Here is a 23,794-nt window from a genome sequence, read left to right on the forward strand (position 1 = left end):
ACTGGCCTGACGAGAATTGGAGTGCAACAGCATCTAGAGGGTCATTGCTCCCATGGTTCCATAGATCTACACCTCTACTTTCCCATTCATAGAATAAAAATAATACTCCACTGCCAAAGACTCACATTCTGCATCAAAAGTGACAATCCTTGCATGGTGCTACTTGTTTATTTGAGACTTCTTTTCAGGAGATGCCGAGTGCGAACACTGAACAAAATAACAGGTGTTTATAATCTTTATGTCCTTGGGTAGCTACAAGAATCACAGGATTTTTAATATTTGTGCTTAACTAAGTAACACATGGTGCTGCTTTTTCACTGTTTGTGTACACACACACACAAAACGAATAAACAAAATGCAATTGTTCTAATGGCTAAGCTAGATGTTCTTCAAAATACTTAGCTGCCACTTAAATCTGGCAGTGGTGCATTGAGCTTCCCTTCCACAATGTTCTGCAGTTACCCACACCCACTCGAGTGTCACCTGATCCTAAACGCATTTACTGGCAGGGAGCAATGTCCTTTGAACTCAGTAGGTCTTACTTTTGAGTAAACATGGTCAGGATCCTACTGCACAACTGATTTGTTGGGAATGCTATTCCCCCACTTTTTGCCTTCCTTATTTTACAACTGAAGGTCTTGATCTTTCTGACATTTTAAGTCAATTTCTCACTTTAAAACACATTCGCAGAGTGAATTTTGTGATTATTTTTTTTAGGACAGGTGTTACCTTAGCGGATTTTGTGTATACAAAGGGTGCTCTTATTAAAACTGCAAATATTTTGTGCTTTAAATAAGTTGATATTAAACTGAAGTCAGTTCCAAGAGAAGTTGAGTTCCATAACCTGGGTAAACGATGCTCACTATTTGCTTTGCGTCTGCTGGCTGGGAGGAAAGCAACAGCTTAAGCCCCCTGCTTTGGCATCAGAGATTTCACCAGGCTTATATTGGAAGCCTTAACAGCTAGAAGGCAGTTTTAAAAATAAATAAAAGGTGAGAGTCTCCAGATACTGAATTCTGTTCTTGTGGAACCGCAGAATACACACAGCACACAGACTATTACTATATACAGTTCGTATAGCTGATAGACATTTGAACCTGCTGCAAACTGGTAGCAAAGGAGTTGCCAGGGAGGCATTTTGGGGCAGAAGGTGAGGCCCTCACTCAGCAGAATGAGCAGGAGGGCTCATAGAAAGTACAGCAGGGCTGGCGTACCACATTTTGAAGTAAGCAAAGTAATTTACACCATAGAAAGCAAGAATAGAGAACCCTTTGCAGCCTGAAGGCCTCGTTCCCTTTGAGGCCACTTGCTAGTGGTGGCTGAGGCCAGCAGCAAAAATGGGTGGAACAATGAATGTAAAAGTTACTTTTGTGCAGTGGGCTAGACAAACACACACACACACACACACACACACACACACACACTTCTCTATCATCTACCTAGAAAAGCAGGAGGCAATTGAGTTCAGGGACGCATACCAACCAAGCAAAAATAATCAGTGTAAAAGTGAGAATTGTGACCTAGAGAACTATGAGGGCCGGATTTGGAGGCTTTCCACCCCTGATCCAAAGTGAGTGTGTGTGTGTGTGTGTGTGTGTGAGAGAGAGAGAGAGAGAGAGAGAGAGAGAGAGAGAGAGAGAGAGAGAACACTCATTAAATTGAAAGTCTAAATTACCTCACTGCACCACTTACTAGCAGACACTTCCACTGTTATGAATGACTGAGTCAGTCTATAACTTTTGGAAGGTTTCACATAATGATCACACCTACGCACCAAGAAAACGTAAAACATAACCGACTTCTGGAAATTCATTTAGCACCATCTTCCCCAAGTTATCTTGCAAACACCAACAGCACCAGCAAAATCCAGGAAGCATTTGGAATAAGCTGCTCCCTGAACTTATGACTAGCTCCATTCAAGTGAATGAAAGCAATGTGGGGACTAGAGTTGTAGGCTCACCACAGCAAAGATTCTGGATCTCCACCAGGCCCTAAAGTGCCCTATAAACTAGTGTGCTGAAAGTATCAACACAGCTTGAAAATTCTCATATTTTTTCCTTCTTCCAAAGAGGATATTAGTACACTTTAAAAAAATCATGCTCCAGATAACACTTACATCATTGTGAAAAAGTTTAATGTTCTACCTCCCGCTACTTAGCTGCTTCTGCTACTTTAGACTTCAGTGCACCACTGGCTAGATGCAATTCAAGCCATGCCTGGTTACTACCTTCTTTCCAAAAGGCACTGTACCACTAGCTACATAGGGAATACTCTTGTGCCAGCAGTAGAGAAACCAGAAGGAATTTTTTTTAAAAAAAAACCTGGCCCTGCATTTACTACATTCTCTTTCAGCGTCACTCTCACTCGTTTCTTCTTGTAAACAACTGGAGAAACGGGCAATCACAGTTACAAATGCTGCCGCTTGGACACTATTCTTTTAAGCCTCTTTGTTTCTTGATTGCACGCATTAAAGGGGATATCTGCAGGTCCAGAAGCTGGGGTCTCTGGTTCTTTTGTTCGCATGTCTTTGCATCTTCTCCTTCCATCAGGAGCAGGGAAGCATGCCAGTTCCCAGGCGATGTCCTCACACTTGTTGGCCGTATGTGCGCTGGCAGAGAAAAAGCTATTCAGTAGGTTTCCTCGAAATCTGGCCTTTGAGCAGAACCAAACATTGTGCTGCGCTTGCACGAGGGAAGCAGAAATACCTAGATTTAAGAGCTTCCCAATATGTTATGCAAACATGGGATTCTGGAAGGCAGCCAACAGCACAGAGTCAGTATTCACTGCCGGTGCTCTGTAGCAGCATTAACTGTGGTTCCTAAAGAGAGGCCATGCACAACCCCTGACTCAGCCAGCAAAACAGGGAAAAGGAGTCATGCAGGCCAACAGATAACTTGCCATAGCAAACACCACTGGATCTTTCCCCATGTCACTTCCAGACCTTTTATAGTGCAACCATGAGTGATGGCGATGTGGAGCTCATTCCTTGATCTTCCGTACATAAACACCATTCTGTAGGACACGGGAAACAGCAAGCAGTTGCAGAAGCCAGGGGGACATACTGATGGTGGGTAGCTCTCTGGAAAGGGAGCAAGGGCTGCCTTTTGACCTTCAAATCCTAGTCGTCCTGTACAACAGGATGCCCAGCAGATCAGACGGCGTAAGGTCAACAGGTATTATTACCCTTTGAAGTGCTTTCCCTCTGCCTTGCTGGGATTTGCACATTGTGTTTCTTGTCAGTGTGAGAGGCGCACCATGCAGCACGTTGCTGATGACATTTATCGGATGTACTCGTCTTCAGAGATGCTGGACGCGTCTTCATCCGCGCTTTCCTCTGAATCTGGCAAGTTGCCCCAAAGCAGTAAGTTTGTACCTTAAAAAGAAAAGGCAAAAAAACTTCCATTGCACTCTCTCTGACCAGGATCTCATGCTAATGAAGCAAAACATGTTGCTGAAGGAAGCTACAACCCTAGTCATAGATAAAGGCTAATAAACAAAGTAACATGAACATGCAGTTTAAGCCTATAATTCCACCTCTGTATTTAAATGCCACATTCTAGAGCGGGGCTGGTCAACCTTCCAGCATCTAGGTTCCTATAAACTAGGGGTAGGGAACCTTCTGTAGCCTGAGGGCCATGTCCCTTTATAACAACCTTCTGAGGGCCTAATTAATGCTAGTGGTGGGTGGGGCAGTGAAGCAAAAGTGGGTGGTAAAAGGACTGCAAATCTTACCCTTTACACATTAAGCTACATTCCAGCCATACAAAAGCCAGAGGGTTGTAAACCATGCATTATCACAGCTGATTTCCAGCCAGGCAAAAGCACTCAAGAAGGGCATGGGTCAGTGTGAACTTTGTGGAGAGTCCTGAAGGCCAGAGATAGGCATGGGTGGATGCATTCAGTTGCCGTGCCTGAGGTTCCCCAACTCTAATATAAGAGAATTTCAGCAAGTTGTAGCTTCTTATGTCACAGAACAGAAGAGCAACAACTACCAAAATCTCCTCTTTTCCCCGGTTAAAACAGGTTTGGGAAACCGTTGGCCCTCCAGATGTTGCTGAACTGCAATTCCTGCCAACCTAGGCCACTGGCCAGGCTTGCCAGGGCTGATGGGAGTTGTAGTTCAGCATCATCTGGAGGAACAAAGGTTTTCCTCAACCCTGTTAAAAGATACAGTAGTCCTACTGCTGCAGCAGGGACAATTTCTTTCTCAAGAAAACAAGTTCTATCACGGCCTCCCTTCACTATAAAGTAGTTTAAATGAGAGAGGTTTGCACAACCCACCACCACATGCGCAAAGAACACCGGTGGTGGGGTGTCACGGGACCTGGCCTCACTCTGGGTATATTCCTCAGTGACACACCTTGCCATCACTGCATGCAGCAGAAATGCTGACTGGGGCAGTGTCCGTCTGAAGCTTGTTGTGCAGAAATCAGTACACACATATAGAGCCCTTTCGCATAGAGGCTGAACTTGTGAACAGCAGGGAAGTGTTTCTGTTGCAGGCAGTGGTGAAGTGTGTGGCTTGTGGGTGGTATGTGCTTCCATTGTGTTATTTCCCACATGCTCTGTCATACATGCTTTAGTTGACATTCCTGCATTGCAAGGGGTGAGACTAGATGACCCCTGGGGTCCAATTCCAACTCTATGCATCATGGGCCAGGAGTCAACTTCACCTGCTGAACATCAGCCTGAAGGGGGAGAAAGGGGGAGTGACTCCACCTGCAGCTGATTTGCCTCCAAGAGCACAGAGGAGAAGGCACTGGATTCAGCTGTCTTAAGCAGAGCTCCCAGCAGCAGCCAGATGCTGGTAACAATGTTTGTAGTTTCTGGCCCTACCATGCTGCTTCCTGCTCGTCTTGACCCCATGATCATCGAATTCCCTGACCCCTCTGACCATGTGAATTGCTGTTCGCACAACTCTAGGAATGGACCAGACTTTGGATGCTGGCTCTACGTCCAGGCAAGTATACCTGAGAGACTCTTCTGGTTGGTTGGCCTCCCACTCCACTCAGCTCTGCACATTGTTGCTCAGAAATGAGACTATGGCGCTATGATTCTATGCTTCTGTTATGTATCTGAGGCCTTGTTCTCAAACATGGCAGTTCAAGATGGTCTTTGCCTGAGTATTTATCACTTCTTTTTCATTCATGCTTTCCCCCTTTGGATTGCTATTTTATGAACTGTGAGCTCAGATCTGGTGCTAAAAACAAATTCCTGGGCTGAGTGCTTGTGCTCAGAGGCACCCTGTTCCTTAACTTGGAAGTGTGTAAAACCCCTGAGTATGTTGACCTTTTAATAAAAATTAAAGTAGGTCCAACAAGCCTGAAGTATGTCTAACTCTCTTGGTATACATTTTCTAAGAGGCACCCAATTCACTGTAGTAAAAGTTTTGGAACAGAACACTCCAAGGGGATAAGAACAATAAACTTTGTGCGTGAAATGAAATTTTCCATACCGGAAGAATCGAGCCTGTTGATTCCAAAAACAGTCTGGCTGTGAAACATCCAGAAGTGCCCATTGTTGCAGGACAGCAAACAAGGTTTGCATGGAGCGATCACATGGTATCCTACGACATTCCCACTAGAAAAGCAAACAAAGAGTATCTGGCACACAGGTTCTTAGGTGAAAGAGTAGACAGAAGAGTAAGCTCTAAAATCAACAGTAAAATGAATGTCCTCATGGTAAACAGCAAGTTAATAAAACAGGATCCCACCCCATCCAGTAAAACTAGTTGTGAATGTTTGACTAAATACTGAGCAAGATGCCTTTGGGAAACAGTCCAGAAATAGCCTGTATGTTCAGCCTGAAACTTTCTTTTTAACCCCCAAATGGGCATCTATATTATGAATGTATTAACAACAGATGTTGCCTGTTCTTAAATATAAAACCTATTTTACAGAACATAAGCTCACCTCACCTCATATCACAAAAATGGGAAAATACTGACCTACTGATCCCTGTGGCTCTAGAAAGCATGGGATATAATGATTATTGATGTCATGACAAATTCATACAGAGATGACTAAAACCAGGACCATTTTATGGTAGCTGATAGTTACATTTTTAGAATAAAAGCCATTAAATTGAAGAAAATTGAATAGATATGAATCTATACTGAACTTCTCTACATTTTCTCTGATTTGGGGGTGGGGGACACAAGCCACAGGGTAAAATATTGATTTGCTAATTATTGCGCTGTTTCATGAATATCTAATAAGCGGCCACAGAGAAGGCTATCTTCTGCCCCACTGGCAATCTAGCTACCTTGATGTGTGCGGTATTGTAGTCAAATTACTTTGGGTTTATGTATTTCAGTTACTACGGCCCCCTTCCTATTTTAACCCTGTCCCTGTTCCATCAACAGCATACTGACACGCAGAAATTAAGGAGGAAAAACTCCTTCCATCTCTGCACAATGAAAAACTTCACCTGCCACATTTCTGCCTGTCTGACTGCTATTAAAGCACAGAATGAAAGCCAGGAGAAAGGTGGGCAACACTACAAGTGAAGATAACACATGCCAATACTGTAACCTATTCTGCTTTGCACTACCATAGTTTTGGAAATCCTGAGGCTATCAGAATAGTCCAGTCATCCCAAGTAAATCTGGGAGCTCTTTCTGCCAATCATTTTATTGCTGGAATTTATCCTGGACATGGTCAGCCAAGGATTTCTGTGATGATTGATAGTTAAATTCAAGCGAATGTTAGATAATCAGGTTCGCTTCAGGCTCTTGCACACAAATGAATGAAGAGGTAGCGGCCGCACAGCTGTTCAAAACACCATGCTAAGTTAAACTGCAGCATTACTTACTTACCATTTCAAACAGGCCACATTCTTCAGTTTACATTTGCAGATTTCTGTGAAATAGCAGTTTCCAATGAAACCAACAGTACTGGGGGGAGAAATAGACTGTAGGTAGTTAAAAATGAACTTGATCACAGTTTCACAATGTGAAGTATTGTAGCAATAAAAGTTCCAGCAGAAGGCTATTCCCTTTGTTTATTGTTAGTTTACAAATCTATATGTGCCAACAGCCATTGTAAACCTCTCTTTGCTAACAGCCATTGTAAGCAAGGCAATATACGACATAACTGTACATTGATCCAGCTTTTAGTTTAATGAGTTTTGATAGGTAGCCTTTTCCTTGCATTGTCTCTTCAAAAATGATCGAGCTGAGTTGCCTGTTGGAGAAAACACTTTAGCAACCCCTATAAAGTTGTGGCGCCCGTGACTTATATGAAATGCTGTTTGACTCTAATTAAGACAAGAGGCATTCGTTATTGGCTCCTATGTTGCAAGGAGGGGAAACTCTTCACTCACAAGATGCTAATGAATTCCAACTCTTATCAGCCTCAAGAAACATGGCCAATGGTCACCACTCCACACTCTGAGTAGTAGTGTAGGGAGCTGCAAGAGACAGAGAGGGACAGGAAGCAGTGGTCCCCTTCTTTCTGTGCTGGGCATGGAAGAGTCCAACACAGGCAGAAATACCGGGGTTGTTGGAGGGACAGACAAAGTGCTCTATCCTTGTGCCTCTTAGCAGTCCTCTCACCTGTCTAGGTAAGTGGTTAAAGGGAAAGTTTGGATCAGGCTATAATCCTCTTTATATTTACCAGAAAACAAATTCCAGTCCACTCAGTGGCATTTACTTCCAATTAAACATGCGTAAGATCACATTGTAAGAAAACAATTTTCTTCCAAAGTGGGCCTAGTTCTGAAGCAAATTTTCCTACAAAAGCTCCATTAGTTTAAAGGATTGCACCACATAACAATAAGAGGTTTCAGGATTGTTGCCTAAGCTTGCAAAAGGAGCAAATCAGATAAGAGGTCAAAACTGCCTTCGGCGCAAAAACAGCTTGAACCCTGTAGTTCAAGCCATTGTGATCATTCCACAATAGCTAAGAGAATCACTATTGCTCTTTAGTAACAATAGATTAGTCTGCTTCAGCCCTAAAAACATCTCCAAATTGTGTGACCCAGCCTCCTGGTGTAGCCAGCCAGGTGGAAGCGTACCAGCCAGTGCAATATGTTACCATAGAGCTTCCGTCCAAGAATTAGTCTGTTGATATTTGTTACTCAATACAGCAATTTCGTTTCTGGTTCTCATGATGAAGCAGAGGGAGATATGGGCTCTACAGCCAAGCGTGACCATTCCATCAGCGTTGCAGCCCAGAGCCACTTTACCTATCGCTAGCCATGAATCATAGCAACAGAATGAGATGAACAGGTGTAGAAGACTTATTAAGAGTGCCGACAGCATCCTGTACAACAGAGGAAGCGACAACCAATCATTCCATCGGCACCTGCAACTGAATAGTTTTCAACAACCATTAATCTGTGTTTGCTCTTGTATGTGTGTTCCTTTGCAATTCACATGGTCAGAGGGGTCAGGGAATTCGATGATCATGGGGTCAAGACGAGCAGGAAGCAGCAAGGTAGGGCCAGAAACTACAGTCTGATCATTACTGCATTCCTGACAGGATTAAACAGTTTTTCTGTATAATTCACAGCAGACAGACCTCTTCCCAGAGCTGATCTATATTAGACAGAAAATTAAAAACTATCCCTGGGAGTTGCCATGGTAGATAGGATTCAGGTGGCAAGCAGCTACTACCAATAATCAGTTATAGTGTTGCCATTTTTTATTTAGAGTTTCAAAATGTAGATGCTTCTCAACACTTAAGCTCTCCCTTAACCGCTCAGCCCTAACAGAGTACAGTACCCCTGGCTGCCATGCTAATCAATTATTACATTATAAAGAAACCAATCATGATAAATAATTTCCCGAGGCACTAAAACATAGCTTTCCTTTTAATATCACAGTTTGAAGTAAGAGGTTTGCTGAATTCCATTAACACATTTCTGTAATAGCAATAGTCAGCATTGTTTCATTGTTCGACATTATCATAGAAATACCATTTGTAACCACACAGAATAAATTCAATTAAGGTTTTGTCAGTTACTTAACATTTATACCATATAATATCGAAGTGTGGGGAAAGTCTCAGCTAAGAAACATTTCTGTCATTTGATTAAAATATATATTTACTTGTATTGAATGAATCTTGATGTTGGCTTTTGGAAGACTTTTAATTTCAAGCTGTTTTGTGTCATTTTTAACAACTCGTTTTACACTTTGCAGTTCAAAATTATTTTACTCTTTGATTTTATATTTGCTCTCTTGAAATCTGTACGTTTCCCAGAGCACTGATATACAACTATTATGTATGGGGCAGGAAAGATAATAGCTCAGTACTAGAGCACAAGCTTTTCATGCAGAAGATCCCAGGTTCACTCCCCAGCATATGCAGGTAGGGCTAGGAAAGACTCTGAAACCTTGGATAGCCACTGCCCATCCTTATAGACCAGTGTTGGCCAACTGTGTGTTCCAGATACCCTCTCATTGTGACCACTGACCATGCTGCCTGGGGCTAATCAGAGTTGGCTACCTTGGTGTAGACAATACTGAGCTAGACCAAGATCTCTTTTGAGTCCATATAACACAGATTCCTATGTATATTTTTAAAAATAATAAATTTCCAGTTCTACCCACCTGAAAGCCAAGTGGAGTTCCCTTTGGCCTTGTATATCTGGAACCCCTGACCTGCGGCCCTCCCGATGTTTTGGCCTACAACTCCCATGATCCCTAGCTAACAGGACCAGTGGTCAGGAATGATGGGAATTGTAGTCCAAAACATATGGAGGGCCAAAGGTTGGGGATGCCTGTTGTATATCTTCTCAAATAAATTACCAGCAGTACTGGCTGATCATTTTACTCTCTGGGAACTCAGTTAATAATGATAGTAAAAATTAGATTCTAAAGGGCTGTCAGATGGAAGATGGAGAACGCTTGTTTTCTCTGGTTCTGGAGAGTAGGACCACCAACCCTCTTTGTTCCTTGTTGCCCACACTAATGGATTTGAGTTACAAGGAAGGAGATTCTGACTAAACATCAGGAAGAACTTTCTGACAGTAAAACCTGTTTGACAGTGGAGCAGATTCTCACAAGGTGGTGGACTCTCCTTGGAGGTTTTTAATGAGAGGCTGGATGGCCACCTGTCTTGTATGATCTAGCTAAGATTCCTGCATTACATTGTTGGACTAGATGGCCCTTGGGTCCTTTCCAATTCTATGATTATATTATTCTATGGTTTGTCAGAAACATTAACACTTCCACCCCCAAGCATAGGCCATCTTTTTATCCATATGAATTACTGAATGTGCAATCATATTGCTGAAGCTTGAGTAAGGCACTCTGATGGCACTAGCTCTCTGTGACAAAAGTTCCATTAGTTTAGGGTTCCCTTAAGAAGTTTTGATTAAATATGATTATGATTTCCTACATGTACAGTATATTAATGTCGTCACCAATGAAACTTGCTGTCTTCTTCCAACACTCCTTCCTTCCTTTTCTCATGCTTGAAAGTTGCACTTTGATTCACCATCACTGAGGATGCAGGAAAGCAGATACTATGTCTTCCTGTGGTTTATACAACACCCCCCATTGTGCTTTTGACTGTTACCACAACAAATACTGTAGACCAGAAACTGACTATTAAGAGAAGTGAAAGTGACAGTTCTAGCATACTGCCACTAAGTTCGCCTACTGTTACAGCGTTGGTGGTGCTATTCTAATATTAGAATCATGCCCCGCTTTCATAATTTAAGATGATTAAGGAAGACAGACTACACAGGCTGCTGTGATTTCCAGAGCTGAACATAACATAAGTTGTGCAGGCCTGCTTTAGAAAGCCCATGTTCTGAATATTTTATTTTGACCTCAAGTCTTGGATTCTGCATTTTTACAAAACGAAAATACTTTCCTACATTATGGCAGATATTATAAGGGCTGTATGCCACATGAGTGCATGAAAGACCCAGAAGGACAGAAAAGGTTAAGACATGCCTCTTTTCATAGTCCATGCACACATGTGAGTTGGGACAGCAGCCACAGCATCTGCAACCTGGCAGATCAACTTAGGTGATTGTAGTGTAGTGTATTCTGCCAAGACCCTTCATTAGTATTATTTTTATTACATTTATATCCCACTTTTCCTCCTAGCTCAAGGCAGCATACAGGGGTCTTCCTGTGCCCTTTTCAACCTCTCAACAACCCTGTGAGGTAGGTTTGGTTAACAGACAGTGACTGGTCCAAGGTTTGTCTTTATGGCTACTTTGAATTTTGTGTGCCAGATCCTAGTCCAGCACCTTAACCATTACACTATACCAAGTTAAGAACGAGAAAGCCCACCAAAACTAGACCTTAGACCTAAAGCAGATAAGTCACTATGGTTCAGGGACAATGAAGTACAGTGGTACCTCAGGTTAAGAACTTAATTAACCTGAAACTGTTCTTAACCTGAGGTACCACTTTAGCTAATGGGGCCTCCTCCTGCTGCTGCTGCTGTGCCGTCTTGTGATTTCTGTTCTCATCCTGAAGCAAAGTTCTTAACCCGAGGTACTATTTCTGGGTTAGCAGAGTCTGTAACCTGAAGCGTCTGTAACCCGAGGTACCACTGTATATCCTTGAGGTTGTTGTTTTTAAAAAAATGTGTGAGAGATGCCAAGCAAAATACTTACTGCGGAACAGAAAATTACAGCCAATTCAAGATTCTCTGAGTCTCCTTGTGTTGACTCACCTGGTGGGAGGGATGTCTGTGGAGTAGAGATCTGTCTCTGTGTCAGCCAGGAGAACAGCTTTCATGCCCCGGGAACTTAGCACTTGCTGGCAAAACCTGCAGCACAGCACAGTCACACATCTGTCTGCAAAACTGCAGCTGCTGGTGGACATGGCAAGGCCAGTCTGATCCAGAGGAGATTTCAGGGCGCCCCTGTGCTTCTTTCAGTAGGGTAGAAAAAATAATTTGTCATCTGGGGCCAGCAAGGTCTTTCTCCCCCACAGGACTTACTGACACTTAGTTTATCACTTTGACTACACACCCTCTTCGTTCCTCGGTACCCACAAAGATTAAAACCCTTATCAAGTGTTGTGATGGTCCTTCCAGTCTTCTACTGGAGGCTACCTAATCAGCATTAAACAATATTAATTATTAAATTGAGGGAGATTTTCTCCCTCCCCCAATCCAAGTCTGTTTCCCTTATTTAGTTACTATTTATTCAAATTTATATGCCCCTTGATTGCAAAGAAAAAAGTGATATACAAAAAGATAAGATAGTAAAATCAAGAAAAATTTCCGATATTTTAAAACATTCAAAAAGTTAAAATGCTAGAACTGACTGAAATCCACACCAGCATTTCTAAGCATCTGTGAAGGCTTGCGCAGAGAAGAACTATTTTAGCTGGCCGCAAAAGGAAGACAGCGAAAGCACCTGGTTGATATCAATTGGCAGGGAGTTCCAAAGTGTAGGTGCTGCCAAATGCAGAACGGGTGTTATGTGGCACCTGCAGTAATGCTAATTCTGCTTTATTTCACTGCCTACACCCCGGGGTCCTTCCTATCATTCCCTTCTTCCCAACCACCGAGGGCAAGAAACATGCCCGCCTCCCAATTAATCCTACTGCCCCCAATTTAGGATTCTTTAATTCCACCTCAGCCACTCACTGACTGACTCCGGATTCCCCCTGCCTCCTGCCAGCGACCCCAACCTGGACGGCTCCTTTCTTTACATGCGCGAGGGATGCTCAGAAGCAAGACCTCGCGTCGCCTCCCAGTCCCCTGTCAGTTTGAATCTGTGGCTTTGCCTCCCATTGGGGGAAATCTGGCCCGCCTCCGGCATCTGATTGGTAAAAAAGACAACAACCCACGTCTCCCCGCTTGCCATTGGATAAACTGAACATCGCTCGTTCCTACCTACGTGCGGGGCATGAGGACGCGCCCCCTTGCTTCCTATTGGTCCACACGGGGCTCGTATTTGCATGCCCCGCCCCTTCGTGGTCGCAACCCGCTTCTGTCCCCTCCGAGCATTCTGAGTGGCCCCGTCTCGGTCCTGGGTGGGCGGTGCCAATACGGAAAAGTGGCGGGACCCAGGCTGAGGAAGGAGGGAGGCGGGGCGCGGCTATTGGCTGGAGCGCCCGCCAGCTTTCGGAACCTCCCCTCCCGATTGGTGCTCCTCTGTGGAATGGGCGGAGGCGCTGGAGCGGGGCTGCGGAGGGGAGCGGACCGTGGGAGCAGCGGGTGGCCTGAGGAACGCGCCTCATGGGGGGAAAGGACTCGCCGTCCGAGCAGCAGCACTGCAGGTAACAGTCGCGTCCGGGACGGAGGAATCCCGAGATCGGGGTGAGCCCGTGGCAGATTCCCTGCGGTAGATCCCCTATCCCATAATATCCCCCTTAGCGGGATCCGCCCGCCTTTTCCAACTTGGCTGCAATTCGTGTAATGCTAGCCTCCCGCCAGCACAAGGAAGCCCACTCCTTCCAGAAGGCTGTACAGCAGCAGTCTCCATCCTATAATACTCTTCCCGCGCGCGTGTGTCTTGTCTCCCTGGTTCCCTTGGTAGCCCGCAGCGAGCACAAGCGCCCTGCTGGAGGCGTCCCGTGCTCCAGTCCACCGGGAGAGGGTCGGTGCCCCATCCATCCCATAATATTCCCCACTGCGGCAAGCGGGGGGTGGGGGGAGCCGGACTCCCTGCATCCCGTACTCGCCCCGAGGGAGAAGCATTCCTCCACAAATAGCCACAGCCCCGTCGAAGCCCAGCTCTTTTTAAAGGGATCCTCACGCATCCTCGGAGAAGGCAATTCTCTGCGCTCGCAAACGAGCCTAGAAGCGGTTTCATTCCAGATCAGACAGTCGGTCCAAGCTACGAAGCTCAGCGGCGTCGACACAGACTGGCAGCGGCTCTCCCAGCTTTCAGGGGGGAACCTTTCCTTCCCGGCCCTACCTGGAGACTCAGCGGATTGAACCTGGAGTATCTGGCATGCGAAGCGTGTGCTTTGCGGCTTCCCGAACTAAGTCGGCGATTCTCGGATTCCCACAAGATAGTCCCATAGCAGTGTATCCCTCCTTCTCAAATATAGGTCTTAGTTCTTAATATTCCTGGGTGAGCAGCTCCCGTGGAGGGATTCCCTTGCCCCATTAAGCCAGTTGTCTAGTGTTACTTGCCAGACAATAATATACCTACCTTCTCGTCCTCCCAGGCCATAAACCCTTTTCCTAGTCTGATGCATTTCCTCTTTACATCATCTCCCTGAAAAGTGCAGCACCAAGAAGGAAAGGCAGGGCTGGATTCCTAACTTCCCGTAGATCAGATCTGTACACTTACTGTGATCCACCAAGCTGAATACAGCTCACCACCCATGTGCAATGGTTTGCTGTGGACTCAGTAAACCTTCTGGTTTTGCTTGGGACTATTGGGCGGGTGGCAGATGCCAGATTCTCAAGCACTTGAACCAACTAATTGAATGTTTTCAGCTTGGTGGGTCACAAGTTGTGCAAGCCTATGACGTAAATAAGGACAGAGGAAAACAGCATATATCCTTCAAATGTTGCTTCATTTGACTTTTGATTGAACAGCTAACTTCTTGTAAAGGAGAAAGCAGAGCCTTGAGCTTGCAAAAAGTAAAGGTAGCTGTATTGTACCATGAGGAAAATTCAAAAAGTATGTTAGCACAATACTTTTATTAGGCCAACCAAAATATCACAAAATAGTGTGCAAGGTTTTGAGTTCTTCAGAACACTACATCAGGGTAGACTTGGGATGGTGGCTATGGTTATGCTTCTTCTTCCCAGCCAGTCTTGTTGGAATCTGATAACATCTAGGCACCTAAAATGCCCCACTGAATGTCTGCTGTCTATTTCCACATTCTCCCTTGAGACTCTCACTCATGGGCATCGCCATCATTAATTTTACTCTGATGAAGAATACTGGATAATTCGAAAGCTTGCAAACTATTTTGTGGTATTTGATTGGCTTAGTAGAGATATTTCCCTAATATGGTTTTTGACCTTGCAAGGGACTATTGGGATGGACTACAAGGTTTTAGTGATTTCTCTTTGTATTTCAGGGAGGGCTTTAAATGTGTTTGCATAGTTACTTCACAGCTGGCTGACAGAATGTGCTAGCACTGGGCAGAAATATGCCAGATTTCGATTGTGTTTTCATGCTGTAGCTCTTCATCCTAACTCCACTTGCTTGGGAATAAATCCCATTGAATTTAGTAGGATTTACACCAGAGTAGACATGGTTAGGATTACACTGTTATTCCTTAGTCAGTGAGCCATTACCATTTCCTGTCTGCTGGCCACATTGTTTCTCTCTTTGGATGTGGATCCAGGTTTTTCGAATCCCCTTTTCTTAACATTTGCTGCCAACAGTAGCTTGTAATTCAGAAAAAGAAGTTTTGTCCTTACTTTCCTCTGCTTGCATCTCTCTTGCACATACTGCTCTGTTTCCCCAGGCTCCAAATCAGCTTTGATGTTTACAGCAGATACATGTATCCCTCCCTCCCTCTTTAATTTGCCAGTGTTTTGGGGTTCAATCCTCTAAAATTAACAATGATGATAATAAAAAAAAAATACCTAAAGCTAGTCTGTTGGCTGGACCAAGATCTGCAGCTTTAGCTACACCAAAGGGGATTAGTCTTGTTTATACAATGGCTTGTGGATTCATTTTTGAGCTCCTGTAGTTCAAGTAATTTGAGGATTTGGGTCTGACTTCCCTTTTTAGTATATCATATTGCTCTGTCTCCAGTTGCTGTTTAAACCAACAAGAGGGAACACAAAACTGCTTTTGCAGGGGCTGTTTTCCTTTGTCTCCCCATGTCCCCATTTTCTTGGATTTAGGAGGTTCTAATGATATTAACCCCATCCCCCCAGCTCTCTACCTAAAATGTAACTATTGTACCCTTTTCTTCAATTGGAGGCATTTTTTTATGCTGCAGTTTGAGTAGCTTGCATTTGTACTTTGCATTTCTAGCTTTCAATCACATTTGTTGTTTTGTACATGCCTGTAACTGGTTGAGAGTCAATTATGTATTTGAATTTGCAGGCAGTTGAACTGAAGAAAGTGACTTTGGAGCTTTCATCTCTTCTACCATTTGGGATTTAATTTGCATCATCTCTGGCTCTATAAAAAGAAAAAGAAAAAGTCAAACCCACACACAACATGTTGTTGCGCAGAAAGACTTCCACTCCCTGGCTGTGCTATTAATGTTAGCAATCAGGAAAAGCCTTTGGGGGCTGCAGATTCTCTGTAGTCTGATGCTGCTGCTGCTGCTGCCGCCACCGCCACCACCACTGCTGCTAAGGGTTTTGGTGCAGGGAATCCAAACTGCTGCCTTTTCTGTCCGCTGAGCTCTTCACATCTGCATGTCTCTGCTGCTCACACACACTCCATCTCCCACCCTCTCTCCATGGACTGATTGCTGTTGAGGGAAGACGAGCCTGGCCAAGTGATTGTTTTTGGGAGGAACGCAAATTGCATTTATTTTGTCGTATTCTGGAGGATCTGCTCTGAGGATAATCTTTTTTTTGCTGGGGGGGGGCAAGGAAAACATGACGTCGCCAGCGAAATTCAAAAAGGATAAGGAGATCATAGCTGAATATGACACTCAAGTCAAAGGTAAGCATATATATATATATATATATATATATATATTCTTTAATGTGAACATGGTGTGTTTCTGTGTGTGTTTCATTCTGCAGTTGCATATGCAGGCGCTCATGCTACATTTTTGGGTGTGGAAGGGGAAAGCATTTGCAGATCGCCAGGAATTTGCAGTGCTTCTCTATAGTGCAATGTTAGAAGGGATTGACAGTGATTGTTGCTTCTTTGGGTGGGTTCTTGGTGTATCCACCCCACTATCTTTTTTATATCTAGCTTTCATTTTATGGCAGTTTTTTGCTTGCGAGTAGGCTAGAGGAATATAGAACATACATTTGTATTTTTTTAAAATCAATTTTGATTGTAAATGCCCCCTTCCCCTGGGGAAATGTATGTATTAGCCTAAGAAGCTTTGTTGAATTTCAGCTTAGAGGAGCTCTTTTATAGCTGTATGCACCAAAAGGCTTTCACTCTTCATCACCGCCTTCTGTGTGTGCCTGTTCTACACACCTCTGGCAGCTGGTTGCAGTGCCCTTCAATTGAAACGGCATATATTCAATGATAAAGTGTTTTGGTGATTCTGTGCTCTTTTTGCAAGATGTCCATTAAAGGCTGTTCTCTGTTTGCAATGGCAACAACTTGATAGGCGTGCTCCATGCAAAAAAATACCTTGGTGACATTAGGCAAGTGGGTTTGGTTTCACATCCTCACATATCCTGAGTGACACAGTTAGGAGACGCTTGCCTAACCCTTTTGTGTCTGCAGAGTTTTCAGCATTACTTCATACATGTGTTCATAGTGAGACCTCATTCCTGCACGTGTATAGCCTGACACAATGCTTCTTGATAGGGGAACTTTGAAGTAGTCATTTTAATGAGAAGTCCTTGATCTGCTTCTCTGTGGAGGATGGCATGAGAGAGTGATTTCGAGTTTGTGGAAAATTAACTGGCTTCTAATTGTGAACTACATGTGCTCAAGGGCTTTTCTGCTCTCATTTAAGTAATTGCAGAGCTATTGTGGATTCGTGGCCTCTTGATATGATATGATCTGAGAGAGATCACTGTCTTCACCATGTTTTAACATACAAAAAGCAAGACTCTCTCTTTTTTTTTAAAGGTTCTGCTGCTTGGACTAAATATGGCTTTTTAATAAAAGTGTTCTGGGATTCCTGGGTTGGAGGCAGTAGCCAGTGAAAGCATTTTTGTCTTCCACTTCTCCACCCCCCCCCCCATGGTAATGTAATCTTTTGCTTGGCCAAGCTAGCAACCAAGGTTTTAGGAATTCCAATAGCCAACAGGAGGCATTGATTCAGAAAAGCATGGTATCCATCCAGCAATAAATTGCTGTCTGGGCTGGAAGAGTAGGTGGTCTTAAAAATGCAGTTTTCCAAATATATGTAGAGACTTGGATTTCCTTTGTTTCAGGATACAGCAGGGAGGGTTCCCTCTTCCAGCTTGTTGAAACAATGCAAAAGGCATTTGTTCTGTTCTTAGTGACTCAACCTACTGCTCAAGTATTGTAGCTTCTATTCTACATGGTGGTCTGTATTTAGGGAAAGGATTTCAGGTATGCAGAAAAAAAGAAAAGTCCTCTTATTTTAGCAGTCTGTTTGCAGTTGTAGTGTTAGAGCCTGGCATTTGGATAGGAACTCTGATTAAAAAGTATTGCTACTTTTTCTTTTTTAAGAAAACCACTGCTGTTTCAGCATGGTTTAAAGTGAAGCTCTGTCCCTTGCTGTTAAAATATTTAAAATTCTTATTAAAAATGACAGATTTTGAACATGGGACTAAATCATGCACATTAAACCTTTCCATGTATGCAATCCTCTAACATTGAATGAGTATTGTCAATGGGGGAAATGTTATTGGTGGATGGTAGGATGCTGGAGGGGAAAAACAACAACACCTGGCCCAGTCATTGCAACTGATGGACAGCCTCTCTCTGTTTTGAGTCTACAGGACACTGACCATGTGCTTTCCTTATTTCTTGAGCTCTCTTGGAAATTATGGGCAAGACCATTTTAAATAGTGAACACAACTTGAGAAACAGGATTTCTTTTCAGCAGAGTCTGAGAGCATTGCCAAGTTTTACAACAAATACTCAAATGGTGGTGTTTTTATATTGTAAACCGCCCTGTGATCCTCTGATGAAGGGCGGGATAGAAATGTAATAAATAGTAGTAGTAGTAATAATAAAAATAATAACATGTATGGAATAGTTTTACATCTCTTCTGATGAGAGATGTCTATGGAAAACAGACTGGTAGCTCCTCTTAGCATGGCTCTAGCAATTTCAAGGAATTACCTGGACCTGAGTAGCCACTTCTAAAATGCCATCCTATGCAAGGCAAGAGGAGAGAGCTGTCCGACTGTGTTCTCTGCCTGTTTCAAACATACACAGACTTCTCCTTCCCTTTTTCTTTTTGCTAGAGTTTGGGCAAATGGGCTGGTTCCCCAGGAAGAATAGCGAATCGCTACTTTCCTATGATAGTTTGTTTCCTCCACCTGCAATTCTTCACTTTTCATATACCGTAGTTCTATACTTTGATGCATCAATTTACAGTGGTACCTTAGTCCGTTCTTAAACCAAAGCGTTATTAAACCAAGGTGTCCTTTCCCATAGCAGCTAGGGACTCAGTTTACAAATGGAACACACTCAACAGGAAGCGGAACATGTTCTGCTTCCAAGGCAAAGTTCACAAACCAAAACACCTACTTATGGGTTTGCAGCGTTCTTAATCCAAGTTGTTCATAAACTAAGCTGTTCTTAAACCAAGGTACTTGAACTAACCCATTGTCATTCAGAAACCTATACCCCTTCTTTTAGGATTAGATTTCTTAGACAACATGCCATTCAGGTGCAGCATTTTTCTTGAGATTGCTTTCCTATTAGAATATTGTGATTGCTAATACAGTGGTACCTCGGTTTGCATACGCTTCAGGTTACAGACCCCGTTAACCCAGAAATAGTACCCCAGATTAAGAACTTTGCTTCAGGATGAGAACAGAAATCATGCTCTGGCGGCGCAGCGGCAGTAGGAGGCCCCATTAGCTAAAGTGGTGCTTCAGGTTAAGAACAGTTTCAGGTTAAGAACGGACCTCCGGAACGAATTAAGCATGTAACCAGAGGTACCACTGTATCAAACAATCCAAATTTTCTAGTGTCTCGTGAAATGTGTGTGTGTGTGTGTAAAACTCAGAAGTCTGGCAGACATTTCTTGAAGGGAAAGAGTCATAGAACTAAGTGGACAAGTGAGAGGAGGGATCATGTTCTTGCTGGCTTCCTTCCAGGTAATTGAGAGCTGTCATAGCTTAAACTTCTTTGAACATCTTCCAATGAGTGGCTACTTCTCATGAGGGCAAAGTACCGTACTCTGCTTATGCTCATGAATTCTCTTCGTAGTATTACCTGATTGGCAACTCAGTCACCAGACCAAATTTTAAGGTTCTAGGGCACCTTGATTTTTGCTTATCTGTCTGTTGGTAAGGAGCTTTTTATCATATGGTTGAACTGAAAAAATCAGAAGTGGTTTGTTTGGGTTCTTGTCATTGCGGAAAAGCATGTTGCAATTAAAGTATACATGTGAAGTTTATTGTGATGGTTAATTAGTGGAAGAAAACCACTGTTTTTAGTGATGTGTGAATATTTCACATTAATACCTTGCATTAGTGAGCTATCAAGATAGACTCTGCGAATGAAACCTCAAGTTCTAGTAGTTTTTTTGAAACTACCTTACTAAACCCTAAACATAAATGCTCTATCAGTTGGAATACATGGTAGCTAACCACTTACTTGCACAATTGATATTACTGAAAGTCAGAGGTTTCTATCTGCTGGTTAGCTGTAAATTTAGGGAGTATAAGAGGTGTGAGCTATGTACATTACAATAGATGTTGTATGAGAAACTCTAAGCTTTCTCTGTTACATTGATGATCATGAATATTTTTGCAACTGTTGAAGTGTAAACCCATCTATGGCTTGTTAACCCATCTATCACTGTAATTCTGGGTTCTCCTGTGTCATGGAAGACTGTGATTAAAAATATATGGTGCATTGGATGATGGAATATGTTGAATAGCTGAAATGGGAGCCAGGAAGGAGAATGTTGTCTTTCTTTGAAGATAAAGAGTTCTGCAAAGCTAGAAGGGAGAGAACCATCACTTCCATATGGAACCCTCAATAATGCGAGTTCCTTGTTCTGTCTGAATGCAACCACAGATCCATCTGTTCAGCACTTAATTCCTTTTCTTCAGTGTTTCCTTGCTTGATAATTTTTGTTTTTATGTGATCTTTCACATGAAATAAAATCCACTTTTAGAAAACTAGTAGAAGTTTATCGCTCTTTCCTGATTTAATTGCTCCCAGAAAAAAAACAATTTGTAACCCTGTGAACCCAGAAAAAAAGAATGTTTTGCACGTTAATATTCTCATGGTTTTTATGGATCATGCCTCTGCTGTTCACATTATGAAATTTTGGGTGGTATTCTGGCACACAGTTCTTTCCACTATTTTCTTGGGGGAACAGAAGCGCACATGTGCATAAAGGGTGGTGACATATCCTATATCCGTTGTTGTGTCAAACCATGCCCACTGGTATGAATGAAACTGAGCATGGCATGGTGCTATATCAATCAAAAAGCTACAGTTCCCTCACACAACAGGTAACGCAGCATAAAAGGAATGTTAGAAACTGGGACAGAAGTGCTAGCATTATAACTAGGACAATTAACTCAGTAATCACCATGTGTAAATGAATGAACCCTGTATTTGTTATACCACCAAGGTATGCGTGATGGTATGATTTCCATGAATGGTTGTAGCTGGTGCTGCTTGGACTATTTTAAGAGTCAAGGGTGTAGCCAGGATTTTTGTTGGGGGGGCAGAACCTCAGTTAGCTATGTATTTATTTTGAGTTTTATTGATTTGGGGGGGACAGCTGCCCCTCCCTGCCCCCCTTGTCTATGCCCATGTTAAGAGTACCTCTATTATTTGTGGCTTAATTGTGTTAATGGAAGGTGGCGCTGTGGTCTAAACCCACTGAGCCTCTTGGGCTTGCTGATCAGAATCTACACGAAGGGGTGAGCTCCTGTTGCTCTGTCCCAGCTTCTGCTAGAAGTTTGAAAGCATACTGGTGCAAGTAGATAAATAGGTACCGCTGCAGTGGGAAGGTAAACGGCATTTCTGTGCGCTCTGGCTTCCGTCATGGTGTTCCGTTGCGCCAGAAGCGGTTTAGTCATGCTGGCTACATGACCCCGAAAGCTGTCTGTGGACAAATGCCGCCTCCCTCGGCCTGAAGTGAGATGAACATTGCACCCCATAGTTGCCTTTGACTGGACTTAACCGTCTAGGGGTGCTTTACCTTTTTACCTAATGGCATCTAGAGACACTGGGATTAAGGACAAAGAACCAGGATGCTACGCTTTCTTTCCCACCTCACATTCTGATGAATTGTTACATTTAGTTGATTTCCTTAAAGGTGGAGTAAATTCTTGAATGTTGGCATGTTTTTACTGCAGGGATAATTTACTTTCGGGGGGGTGGGTGGCTGGAAGAAAGCTTCCAGCAAACCTAAGCAATTTAGTGAAGTTCCTATGAAAGCTCAAACTAATCTATACAATCTATACAATGGGGAGGAAAATGGTGTACAGGATAAATTTGATCACCCATTCAGTCTGCTTGACGCTTCTTCAAACTTTTATAACTGAGGCTTAGTGCAGCAGAAATTCAATTATTTTTACAAATATTCACTTTTCAACCATAGTTAGAAGGGTTTAACAAACTGTAGTTTGGGCTAATGATGTTGAGCGTTAATACATACATACACACATAATTTTATTTGTATGCTGGCCTTCCACATTTCAGATCATGCTCAAGGAGGTTTACAACATGAAAAAGTACACTATTGCAACATTACCAAAGTAGTCACAAACAATAAACAAAACATCAAAAAACACACAACCAAACTGAACAATTTCCACATAACTCACAAGATCTAAAATAAAGATACAAAAAACCAATGGCAACAAATCCCCATCAACAAAAGCCCCCAGCCCTGATGTAGATATACAGTAATTCATTGCTACCAGCTGCCTGATAAAACATACTTGATGATGGTAGGATATAGAATGGGGTCTGGGGAACACTGTGCTCATAGATGGTGCACAAACTTTTTTCTTGGACGAGCCAATAATAGCACAAGCATCAAGAAGTTTAAGGAAATGGTTTAATAATTAAATTCAACCAGACGCCCAAAGCTTTAAGCAGACATGTGTGAAAAGAGGACTTATTGAATAGAAATTAAGCATAAAGCTTACTCTTGAAACTTTCTATATTTAAAAAAAAACAATTCCAGATGTTCAACTTTGAAACAACACACAACATGCTTCATAAAAGAAAACATGCTTCATTTCTGGATTTCACTTCAGTTTGGAAATATATATACAAAACTCATGTAATTAAACGTTAATTTAACACCAGTACTATGCTAAAGCTAATTAATGGTTGCTTTTGTTAGTTATTTGAAACATGATAACCAAAGCAACTGACTTTGCAAGTAGTATCTCTGAAGGCATGCGTGTTATTTTCGGACTGCTGTAGAAGTTTTGTTCAAGTTTCACTTCTTAGGATTCTTACAGATAAAGAGATAAGTTACTGGCAACTTTGTGCATTAGTAGCACAGACAATTTGCGGTTAGAAATCTCATTTATTTTCAAAAGGAAATTCCACACCCCTAAAGGGTTGAGCTTAGTAATGCCACTTCTCAAAATGAGAGTGTTGTGTGTTTCGTCACTTTTAATAATCGCTTGTGGCCTTGAAATTTGGCATCTGAAACTAGTTTTATGGGAGTGAATAATTCTTTGTATGAGATGTAGAAATGTAATGCAGGGTGGGTGCAAAGTACAAGATTCTTTAAGAAGCGAATGTAAAATGATCTTGTGTTTACAAGAATTATAATTGTTTGGGAGTGAAATCTGGAATCATGATGTTACAACACTAGTATGTAGTCTGTGGTATGTCTAGATAACAAGAGAGGGAGAGCTTGGTTAGAAATTGCCACTAGGTAAAATGAGCTGACAACTTGTCATTTCTTATGCAGTGCTAGAAGGCAAAAGCAAATATATATGTAAATGTGAAACTGAGGGGGAGCAGACTTCCCTAAAGTGGTTACAATGAGGGCTATTATATGATCTGGTACATGGCTGCTTTGTATGCTGCTACACATTCCTTCAGGAACACTATGGATGGGTCACGCTTCTGAGATGATAGTTACTCAGCTTTGTGGAGAACATGG

The 23,794-nt window shown here is 42.8% G+C and overlaps 2 protein-coding genes across 7 annotated transcripts in view; one reads left to right on the forward strand and one right to left on the reverse strand.

The window, feature by feature from the left end:
* Window positions 1-2,318: 2,318 nt before the first annotated feature.
* On the reverse strand, window positions 2,319-12,794 carry FAM72A (family with sequence similarity 72 member A). 2 transcript variants are annotated; one of them, XM_053393355.1, is made up of 5 exons: window positions 12,567-12,794; window positions 11,643-11,842; window positions 6,818-6,895; window positions 5,456-5,580; window positions 2,319-3,373 (listed from the first exon to the last, which is right to left on the reverse strand). In XM_053393355.1, exons 2-5 carry the CDS (start codon window positions 11,792-11,794, stop codon window positions 3,279-3,281), a joined length of 450 nt encoding a protein of 149 aa, XP_053249330.1. In that variant the 5' UTR covers window positions 11,795-11,842; window positions 12,567-12,794; the 3' UTR covers window positions 2,319-3,278. The 2 variants fall into 2 exon arrangements, with proteins under 2 accessions (XP_053249330.1, XP_053249329.1); XM_053393354.1 differs by lacking the exon at window positions 12,567-12,794 and having other exon boundaries at window positions 11,643-11,913.
* Window positions 12,795-13,076: 282 nt separating this feature from the next.
* Window positions 13,077-23,794, forward strand: part of SRGAP2 (SLIT-ROBO Rho GTPase activating protein 2) — a 204,421-nt gene continuing 193,703 nt past the window's right edge. For 3 of the 5 annotated variants that reach the window (XM_053393341.1, XM_053393343.1, XM_053393345.1), the window contains exons 1-2: window positions 13,077-13,201; window positions 15,949-16,521. In XM_053393341.1, the coding sequence (XP_053249316.1) occupies window positions 16,455-16,521 (67 nt within the window). In that variant the 5' untranslated portion in view covers window positions 13,077-13,201; window positions 15,949-16,454. Of the gene's footprint in view, window positions 13,242-15,948; window positions 16,522-23,794 lie in introns of those variants that run through there. The other 2 variants (XM_053393342.1, XM_053393346.1) reach the window with 2 other exon arrangements.

Source organism: Podarcis raffonei, chromosome 6 (genome assembly GCF_027172205.1).
Source record: "Podarcis raffonei isolate rPodRaf1 chromosome 6, rPodRaf1.pri, whole genome shotgun sequence".
Lineage (NCBI taxonomy): Eukaryota > Metazoa > Chordata > Lepidosauria > Squamata > Lacertidae > Podarcis > Podarcis raffonei.